Genomic DNA, 11,085 nt, shown 5'->3' with positions numbered 1-11,085 from the left:
GTCGATGTAGGGTCGGGCCTGGGCCTGAGCCTGGTGGGCCGTGGCCTGGTGGGCTAGGGTCGGATGGGCTTGAGCTTGAGGGGACTGGGCCTGGTGGGCTGGGCTTTGGTGGGATTCTGTCGATTCAAACAGTTTGTGGACCGGCGCCGGCGGAGCCTCCGCGGAAGAGGAGGGAAGTCGTGAAGGAGAAACCGACGCTTCTGGCTGCTGTCTGGAGAGCGTTAGGACGGTAGAGGCCACCGCCCTATCAAAATCTTCCTGTGTCATAGTGAGGGGAGGAGGTCGATGAGGACCGTCCATTGACGTTTCAAATCCGGACGTTGTATGTTTCCCACAGACGGCGCCAAATTATGTTCCGGTGGAAACCTGCTTTAGGACACGTCATCGGACCTCCTCGCTGCTGGCTTTAAACAGTGGATAGAGCTGAGGGGGATGGTGGCTTCATGGTCGCCAGGAGCTTCGCCGGAGCTGGTGGAGAACAGGAAGAGCTTCAAGAACTTGAAGGCCTGCGGACACAGAGAATGTCAGTGGGAAGGCCAGGGGGGTGCCCTGGCGCGACCACTCCGACGCTCACCACTCCGACGCTCAAGTCAAGGACGGTGGGAAGAAGAAGATGAACAGTAATGAACTTGAGCGTGTAGAAGAGTGCGGGAGCAGAGAGCCTACCTGCTGTGGAGGGAGTGGTCGTTTTAAGGAGAGATGAGCATGCATACCTGTCACGTCATCATTTACAAGATGTCCCATCATAATTAATTAGATGTCAGGAACAATCAAGCACAATAGTCATGAGTCTCATCTCTGGTAGGTAGCCGTCATGTCATTGTCCACGTGGGTGTTTAGAGGGGCGGCGATAATAAATGAAGGGCGTGGGCCAATCAGAGAACATGATGGGACATGCCAGGGCACTGTAAGGCGAGTCTGCTGAGGACTCGGATTCGGCCTGCTGAGGAGTCTGCTGAGGACTTGGATTCGGCCTACTGAGGAGTCTGCTGAGGACTCGGATTCGGCCTGGTGAGGAGTCTGCTGAGGATTCGGATTCGGCCTGGTGAGGAGTCTGCTGAGGACTCGGATTCGGCCTGGTGAGGAGTCTGCTGAGGACTCGGATTCGGCCTGGTGAGGAGTCTGTTGAGGACTCGGATTCGGCCTACTGAGGAGTCTGCTGAGGACTCGGATTCGGCCTGCTGAGGAGTTTGCTGAGGACTCGGATTCGGCCTACTGAGGAGTCTGCTGAGGACTCGGATTCGGCCTGGTGAGGACTCGAGGATTCGGCTTGCTGAGGACTCGGATTCGGCCTACTGAGGAGTCTGTTGAGGACTCGGATTCGGCCTATTGAGAAGTCTGCTGAGGACTCGGATTCGGCCTGGTGAGAAGTCTGCTGAGGACTCGGATTCGGCCTGGTGAGGAGTCTGCCGAATGGGTGTACTTCGTCGGTATACGCCTAAACTACTTGAGGTTACAGACTCAATGGGTTGAACTTGTACGTTGAGACCAGACTTAGACTCAAGTTCGGCCATGATGAGCCCATTAGATTATCCCCGGAACAGTTGTTAATCTAGACAAGTTCATCCATATCAACTAGAAAAGTCGATTCACTAGCGTTTAGCAAGGAGGCTAATTTTAAAAGAATTATGTATCGTAATGTAATTTAATTTATACGATTATTTTTTTCTAATTATCTGTGTGAGGTTGTGACTTGTTTATATAATATAATTGTGTAATTACATTATATTAAATTAATGAGATTTCATACAATATAATCTATTGTTTGTATCGTCTAAAATATAATTTACAATATGTGATAAAAAAATTGATTTAGTTTATTTTTAAGCATGGACTATATCTTCTGGAAAATATATTAGGAATATGTGAGTGAATAAAAGAGGATTATGATTTATGCCTTTTACTCCATTTATCCTCTCATAATTCTATCATCGATGTGACATAAAGTTCTCGTATTTAAACCTATAGTCCAACTAAAATATGCACAAATTTCATAACTAGGCTTTGAAGTATAAATTTTAGTTGGACATGAAAAACTTGCGAAACATTTAAAAATTTACATTGTTAAATTACAAGATCATGTGCTGTATGAAAACATCTGTCTATCAGAATAATCTTTTTCTAAAACATGTTTTACTGAAACCTAAACTATCTAGTGGTTAAAAATTTCATGTTTCCGAATTGTGGAGATTACGGTGCATAATAGAGAAGAAAAGATATTCTTCCAAAAATCACGACATTCCTTTGAGTCGTGCTCGTCCTGTCTTATTGAGGGTGAGGAAGACATCAAAAGGTTATATATATATATATATATATATATATATATATATATATATATATATATATATATATAATTATTTGAATTAATTAATTTTAAAAATAATGGTGATAGATTCAACCCTCTAAAAGTTTTCAGATTATTAAAATAAATTAAGAAGCACAAATCATGTGTCACTCTGAAATTAATATTTTAAAGTTGTTTTTTCATTTAAAAAAATTAATCTATAGTACATCATAATTAAAAATGAACTTATAAATATTTAATTAATTATGAAAACATCTTATGTTACACCGTCATGTAAGTCATTATTTGCAAGTGGAGTTGCCGTTGGGAGGATGAAGAGTTGAGCTTGTAAGGAATTACATGATTAACTAGTCCTTTAGAAAAAGGACATTTGAGACATTTTTCAGTGTTTTTTTTTAAGAATTGAGAATGACCCTTTGATTGAGAAGTGGTGTACAAAAATGGGAAATTATATCACATAATTATCTACTTAATATATTTTTTCCTAATTATTTAAAGTTGTCACAGAAATTTTATATTCTTGATTTTGTCTGAACCATTTTTAAAAAAATAACCAATGCTTTGAATTCCAGTTCAGCAATAATAAGTCTGCACTGCACCGGTCCCCATCTCATTCCCACCCACTTCTCTCTCTCTCTCCCTCTCTCCCTCTCTCCCTCTTGTTTTCCTGTTCCACCATGCGGATCCGTCGGCGAGCCTCTTCTTCCCTTCATCCTTCTCCAGATCCATCATATTCATCGCAAAATGAGCATCTTGGAGCCAAAGATAGCATAGTTGCACAAGGGGGAAAGTTGCACCAAGTTGTGATTGGAGTTGGGGATCCACCAAAATGGCCTACTCATCCTGATGAACCCTCTTCTCCTTGTCCAAATTATCCCTGCTCAGATGCGCCCAACCATTGCCATAGGGACAGCAGCAGTGGCAGTAAAGCGCAATGGCGGCTGAAGAAAGAGGAAGAGGATGGGAACCAAAGAGGGAGATGGCAGGCCGATTGTAGCAAGGAGATAAGTGGAAGCTCAGTCATGGTCATGATTAATAATGGAAATAGGGAGGAAGGAGAAGGCAAGGTAGAGGAGGAGAAAGATCAACAGAAGGCCAAGGGGAAGATGAAGTCGAGCATTTGTTGCACCAGTGCTGCAGGAAAGGAGAACGATACGGATTTGAAGCGGCCACGGAGGAGTCCGGCGGTGATTATGGAGGGTTCTCGGTGCAGCCGCGTGAACGGAAGGGGGTGGCGATGCGGTCAGCAGACTCTCGTCGGCTACTCCCTCTGCGAGCACCATCTAGGCAAAGGGAGGCTCCGGAACATGAGCATCTCCTCCCGAGGCCAAGTGGGCACCAGTAAACACAGGTGGAGCACCAGTACCGATGCAAGAAGCAACAGTAACACTGCAGGGGAAATAAAGCCAGATAATAGCATTGCTGGAGACCGTACAAGGGCTTCAAAAATGGAGCAGGAACAAACGGAGATGACATGCAACAGGAGGAAGAAGACCGGCACGGTGAGGGCTCGATCAATCAGTAGTTTGCTCGACGACTACGACCACCACTCGCTGCTGTCGCAGGCGCACCAAGTTGCGTCCCTTCCTCCACCTAATGCTAGTGCTACTGACAATGAGTGAGTACTTCACCAAATTGGTTAACTGCCATTTTTATTTTTTGTTTGTTTTGTGAGTTTGGAGATGCCTAGTTAGTAGAATTATCTCATTAACTCGTTTAATTGGCATATCGCTCACCCTTCAATTCTGAGTTTGGATTGTACGCTACACAGTTCTTCCTCTAGGGTAACAATTCTGGTTGGTAGCACGCCTTTCTTATATATAAACTGGTGTCAGGTCATTTTTTCATTCAATGTTAAGATTTGTGCATTTTCATGCTTAAAATGCTTGCTCCTTGCACTAACCCAATCTTTAAAAAACACTCATTGCTCATTGCTTATTGCTAATTGCTCATTCCTCATGCTTAAATACAACAATTAGATAATTTTGGTCATTCCTTAAATATGCCCTACACAAGTGATGAAATGGCACCCTCTGACAAAAACTATAAGGCTATGTGCATGTAGATATGTTACGAGCTTCAAGATGTACTTCCAGACTCACCTGCTTTCTTGATCCATAGATACAGGACATATTTATTATTAATTACATATTTCACTTCGTCGACTGTATGGAATTTTTTTCCCCTAGAGAAGCTGATTCATTTTGGCGTTGTCTAAATTGTTTTGATTTATCAACGACGGACCTAATTATACTAAATGTTTAAAAATAAAGAGTACTTTGTCGTTGGTTTCGGAATAAATGAAAATTATATTATCGTGTGATCTTAAAGATTCTGAATCGGAAAGACCAAGTTGGGAAGGCCTAATTAGGAGGTCAAGTTGGGGAGACCATGCTAACTAGGAAGATCGGGCTGTTTAGCAGAGAGGCTAAGTTGGAAAGGCCAAATTAAGAGGTCGAGTTGAGAAGGCCGAATTGCATAGCTAGTAAGGTTGAGATGTCAAATTGGGAAGGTCGAGTTAAGAGGTCAAGTTGTTAAGTAGAGTGGCCAAGTCAGGAGACCGAGTTAGTTGAGCAGAGAGAGTGAACAAGGAGACCGAGTCAGTTGAGTAGAGAGGCCGAGTTGGGAGGTAGGACGATTGAGTCAAGAAGGTTGAGCAGGAGGCTAAGTTAGGAATGTTGACTTTGGAAGCCAAGCGAGGAACATCAAATCGGGGAAGATTGAATGACTTAGGAGATTGAGTCAGGAAGGCTGAGTCTCAAAGCTGAGGGAAGGTTGAGATAGGAATGCCAGTTGGGAGGTCAAGTATAGTTGAGACTTAACACAATTTTTTAAAAATAAATTCATCCCCTATCGGATAGTGTTTAGTGTCGGTGCAATCGACCTTAGGTCAAGTTTGACTAAGGTCGATTTTGATTTTGATATTTGATCAATATATTTAATGGTTGAGCGAGACGTCGAATATGTTAAAATTGATCAAATATTTGATAAGGAGAGTGAATCATAGTTAATTGGATACTTAAGAGTTAGTGAGGGCAAAGTCCTAGTAGGACACAGTTAACTGAACACTTGATAGTTAAAAGTGTATGATCAAATTTGACGCTAGAGGAGGGTGAATATTATTATGAATTTTATAAATTTTAAAGGACGAAAAATAACTCTAAGAATATTGATAGAGTAATACAATGGAATATAAATAAACAATTAAATTAAGAATTTTAAGAGTAATAATATTTTCTAGGTTAACACATAAAGCATGCAATAATTATAAAGACGTAGAATATAAATGAATTGATTCTTATTTCGATTAATCCCTTTCTAGAAAGATTCTAGAGGTGAAGAAACTTTTAAAAGAATATAAAATAAAACATATAATAATATAAGAATGTATGACAATAATAGAATAATAGTGTTACACTTGAGTTGTTGTTTATGGAAGATGAAGAGCGAAATTGTAGCGTGTTGCCGATATAGCGTCTGAAGAGTATTGAATGTGAGCACGAGCACATTGAGATTAATTGATAATTAGTTTCTTGAAAGCTCTACTTTGTGGCTCCTTTTATAGGCATTCTTCGGATATTGAATGTGAGCACGAGCACATTGAGATTAATTGATAATTAGTTTCTTGAAAGCTCTACTTTGTGGCTCCTTTTATAGGCATTCTTCGGATATTGACGTGGCACCTCACGGTCGATTAGACAATCCCCCATCGCTTGGGAGACTACTAATGCTGCTGTAATATTATCCGTGATCTTAATCGACTAGACTCGATCCCTTGCACTTGCCTAGCCTCATTAGGACTTAGTCAATTGCTTGGTTTCCAATTAGAACTTCGTATTTGTTAAGTAACCTACTGCACTTGACATAGAATCATTAGCTCATAGATAAACTAACTGTATGTTAGTGTTGGGAGCACCACAATGAATTCAATGTTTTGATTAATGATTAAGTGTAAAGTTAAGTTGTTGTGAACTGATGATTTTATGTCAAGTAAAGAAGATTATTTGACAAATGGAAGTCCTGATTGGGAGTTAGACAAATTGACTAAATCCTAATGAAGTTAGACAAGTGCAAAGTCCTGGTTGGGAACCAAACAGCTAGAAGTCTTGGTTGGAAACCAAACAAAAAAAATCCTAGTTGGGAACTAGGCAGAACAAATACAAGAGGAGGTAGTTAAGACCTATAGCTTGGTAGACAAGTCTAAGTGGAGGCAATTAAGAGTTGTGGCTTCGTAGAAAAGTCTAAGTGGAGGCAGCTGGGAGCTGTGGCTTGGGAAATCACACTAAATGAGCCAACTAGGAGCTGAACATCTAACTAAGGGATGTGCGAGTAAAGCTAAAATCAATATTATACTGATTACGCATATCAAGTGTAGGGAAGCAAATTTTGATGATTCTAGGTGACTCAGAGGGAGCCTGAGCAATTGGTTGGAGATAACCTTCGACAGTTGGAGTTGAGGTTCTAAGATCGATGAACGCGCTCGAGGGGGGTGAATACTATTTTTTGATTTTTCACTTTTTCTTTCGAGAGATATAGCGAAAAATAGAAAGAAGAAAAATAAATGATAATTTTATTGCTACTCTAAGGCCCATGGTCATTGTCTCCTTCTGATGGATAACCCACTAACGACCTCCTTCTTAAAGAAAAAAGGTTCATTTTTTACAAAAGATGAGGATCGATAACAAATTTAATTTACTGATCCTGTTCAAAAGAAAGCACAAAAGAAGAAAATAAAATAAAGAAAAGCTATTGACAAGGATTTAGAACTTGAGCACTATCGTCGTAGCAATACGTCGGCATTGTATCTGAATTTTAAAGTAGAACGTGAGTTTGAGGCGGTGAAAATTATTGTATTGAATGTATTGTTCATAGTTTCTTTTCTAAGTCATTTCGGGCACTTGGATTCTTTTTCAAGCACATCGGCTTGATTAGATCTTATCATCACGATTGTGTCCATCCCAGATGCTTAGAACCCTTATGGTTGCATGGATTGCTAATTTGATGAGAGCTGGGCGAAGTGATCTAATTCAAATCTGATTGTGACTTATCTATCCCCAGGTGCCAAGATCTCGTCCGGACGCCTAGATGCTGACCTACTCTATCCAATCAGATTCTACCAACTCATAAGGAAGGCCATTCGGACCTTCGGGCACTTGGAACCCATTTGGTCACCCAGAGTAAACTTGTCCCAACCACCTTCCAATTTAAATTCATGCATCATAAAGTTAGTACAACAAGTATAGTACTTTAAATGATGACAGTCTTACAATTATCTGGTCTTGACTTTTAAATTTTTTGTGAAATTCTAAGTTAGACCGATGCCTAATGTTGCCTTCAAGGGATGCGTCCTCATCTACACCTCTTGGAAGAGTTTACTTAGTGTCAAATCTTGGTCCTCCAGACCTTGTTTGAACTTCATGCTTACCCTCGATCCTCGACCCTAGTCTCTGGTCCGACTTAAACTTAGTCCCAAACTCTATCAAGTCTCTCCACCTGGTGTCTCTAGTCCTACTAAGACTTCCTTGCCTAGCCATGGTCCAGCTAATCCACTAGGACTTTCCCTTGCCAAGCTATGGTTCAGCTACCTCACTAAGGCTTTTCCTTGCCTAGTCATGATCCAGCTGACCCACTAGTACTTTTCCTTGCCTAACATCTAGTTAGGACTTTTCTAGTTGTGTTATATGCACACTTGATTAACCATGTTAGATCATAAAACTGTAGGTAACTTGGATATTATTATCTATATGCATAAAATCTAAACTTAATTCAATGTGTTTATTAACATGAATAATTTTAGAGCTTAAACTATTATATTTTTCTTTATTCATAAAAATATAAATAAATATGGAGGAATCAAGGTTTGAACTAGAGACCTCTTCCTAGAGCATTTTAATACTTATCACCAGTGCACAATTTTCTTTGTTATAATTTACCAGTCGACTGCTCTATATACCAGTCAACTGCTGTCAGTCGACTGGCACTCGACCAAACTTCCTGTTTCGCTCATTTCACCATGGCCAGTCGACTGGTACTACCCCCAGTCAACTGGAGTCGACTGGCAGTCGACTGGACACTCGACTAATCTTTCTGTTCGCTTATTTTACATGACACAGTCGACTGGTACTACCTCCAGTCGACTGGTGCACCTCAAAACATGATTCTTATGTACTCTAAGCATGCAAAATGATGTGCAGAAGTATCTAAATGATATTTGTGACTTTAACATAACTAATCATAGCCAGTTCTGGAGTATATGAAGGTCATGGCATAGTATAATCACTAACAAGTTTAGAAATTTAGGACACACTATGACCACTAACAAGTTTAAGTTTATGATAATATGACTACTAACAAGTTTAGAAGTTTATGATAATATGACTACTAACAAGTTTAGAAGTTTATGATAATATGACTACTAACAAGTCCCAAAATCTTAATCCACGATTCCATCGCCACACACATCAAGTACTTCATCCGCTGCTCCCTTTTACTCAAGCCTTCCTTTACCTTTATCTGCAGTATAAGGAATGCAAACTATAAGCAATGATGCTTAGTAAGTACTTCCTAATCTCACAAAATAACGCATCATAAGAAAGCATGTTATTAGGATCTTGTATGTAATTACATTCTTGTACTTATCATAAGCGTTGGTTCAACTAAAAATGCATGAATTTGAAATGTATGACTTGCAATACATGCTCTTCAAATATGCTTCACTAGTATAAACATAAACATGAGATATACTTAATCTTGTGTCAAGGAATAGTTAACTTGGAAACTTGTATTAGGTCTATACTTCAAAATAATAATCATCCTTCTTTGGGCCCGGCATAGTACCAATAGCGCGCATCCCTAAAAGAATCCGGGGTAGCTAGCCACCGAACTCTTAGGGCAACTTACTAAGGGCGAACTAGGAGCCCGTGGGCGATCTTGGGCCCGGTACATGCCAATTTTAAAGTAAAATACTTTCTTTATACATGATATTCTATAACTTTGTCATTTAGCAAATACTTAGCATGTTCTTAGTCCCAAAACTCATATGGGAAGCATTTCATGACATTTGATCATGCTCTTAGTCCCAAAACTCATATGGGAAGCATTTCAAGGCACTATCATGCTCTTGGTCCCAAAACTTATATGGGAAGCATCTTTATGTTTTACTATACATGAATTCTGAAATAACCATTTTAACGGAAACAAGATGCACATATCATATTTTACTTTTAAAGAAAACATGCATGAAATCTGGAATAGCCATGGTAATAGAAACAAAATACATAACAATCGAAAGCTACTTATACTGCAGGTGAGAGTACTTACCTCCTCTTGCTATATTCAGTAAATATACCACTAGAGTTCTTTTATGAGATGAAGATCTTCTAATCGTTAGCCTTAGAGGGATCCTCTAGCATCTACCAAGCCTTCGTGAAGAAATCCCCTTGAAAACCCCTCTCTAGAACACCCAAAACAAGGAGCCCAAATCTTTGGTGGAGGAGGAAGAAGGAGAATTTCGGTGGAGAAGAGGAAGAATGAGGGAATTGAAACAATTTCTCCTTTTATACCTAGGGAGATGAAACAACTCTTCAACTCTTCATCTTCTCATACTTACATTATATAATCTATGTATATTCTGGGTATATCTCAAGTAAGAATTATCTTATGGCATGGTGGTATCAAGGCTATCTTACAATCCAAAGGTTTATAGTTCGATTCCTAGCTATGGCGGGTTTTTTTTTTTAAATCTACAAGAAAATTTACGGGCGTTACATAAGCAATTTCGGGTGCGATTGCGGGACATAGCCCCTTGCGGGGTTTAGGGGCAGCACCCCTACTCGCGAAATAACCTTTACGAGTGTCCCAACGCGATCCTACAGTGCCTTAAGCCGCTGTCCTAAACAAAACCGAATTTGTTTGGGCGAGATCTAAGCGTTTCAGAGCGGTTTTCTCGGTAGTCAAAGTCTACAAGTGTCCTAACACTTGTTGCTTCGCTTCTACGAGAAAATGCTCTAAAAATTCCATAAAAATCATAAAATTATAGAAATGTACAGAATATTAATTTTTTCATAAAAATTAAAATAAAAACAAGTTTTGTGTTTGCACGTGGCTCTGATACCACTGTTGGACATTCCGAGCCGAAAAATCCGCTTTTTACGTTGCGGAAACCTCGGAAGTCTATGCCAAAGGATTCGTGCGAACAAAAAAAATTTGCAAAACTTATTTTATATTCTAGATCTACGAGTTTAGAAAGTTTTACCTTCGATGCGTGCCCTTCGCGTATCCCGCTCGTCCAAACGGAGTCGGATCTCGAGAGCTACAAGCGTAGACTCCTTTATGGTATCCACACGAACACTATAGTGGAAAAACCGAAAACACAAGGTGTGCTAGCACCTTAGGGAGTTTCGGCCAGCACTAGAGGAGGAGAGGAAGAAGGGAGAAAAACCAAGGAGAGGAAGAAATAGCTAGAGGGGGGGTGAATAGCGTTTCTCGATTTTTCTTGATCTTTCTCTGCACAGAGATTAGCGGAAGCAAAAATATAAAAGAGAAAGAAAGAGATCAACGCTAACCCGGTTTGTTTACTTGGTCTCCACCTCCGCAGAGGTGACTAATCCAAGGATCCACACGCACGCACACACCCGATGCACTATGAATCTTCTCCTTCTCGAAAACCTCGAAGGCGGAGAAACCTTTACAACTTTTCAGATCTCCTCAAATATGATATGAAATATTGTTTAGGAGGACAGGAAGATAGCAGAGAATGGAGAACAAACAAGTTCTCAGAA

General features: G+C 40.3%; 1 protein-coding gene across 1 annotated transcript; it reads left to right on the top strand.

Annotated features, from left to right (window-relative positions):
• Positions 1 to 2,982: 2,982 nt before the first annotated feature.
• LOC141845790 (uncharacterized) lies at positions 2,983 to 3,927 on the top strand. Its single transcript, XM_074733798.1, has one exon. It carries the CDS (start codon positions 2,983 to 2,985, stop codon positions 3,925 to 3,927), a length of 945 nt encoding a protein of 314 aa, XP_074589899.1.
• The last annotated feature ends 7,158 nt before the right edge of the window (positions 3,928 to 11,085 follow it).

The sequence above is a fragment of the Curcuma longa genome, chromosome 15 (assembly GCF_044706935.1).
Source record: "Curcuma longa cultivar G26 ecotype Majalengka, Jawa Barat chromosome 15, ITB_CL_G26_1.1, whole genome shotgun sequence".
NCBI lineage: Eukaryota > Viridiplantae > Streptophyta > Magnoliopsida > Zingiberales > Zingiberaceae > Curcuma > Curcuma longa.
The sequence above is the reverse complement of the archived record's forward strand: the minus strand, read 5'-3'. Positions and strand labels throughout refer to the sequence as shown.

What these genes read in the sequence shown, in the direction of transcription:
- LOC141845790 (XM_074733798.1), top strand. Translation starts at nt 2,983, where the DNA reads ATGCGGATCCGTCGGCGAGCCTCTTCTTCCCTTCATCCTTCTCCAGAT.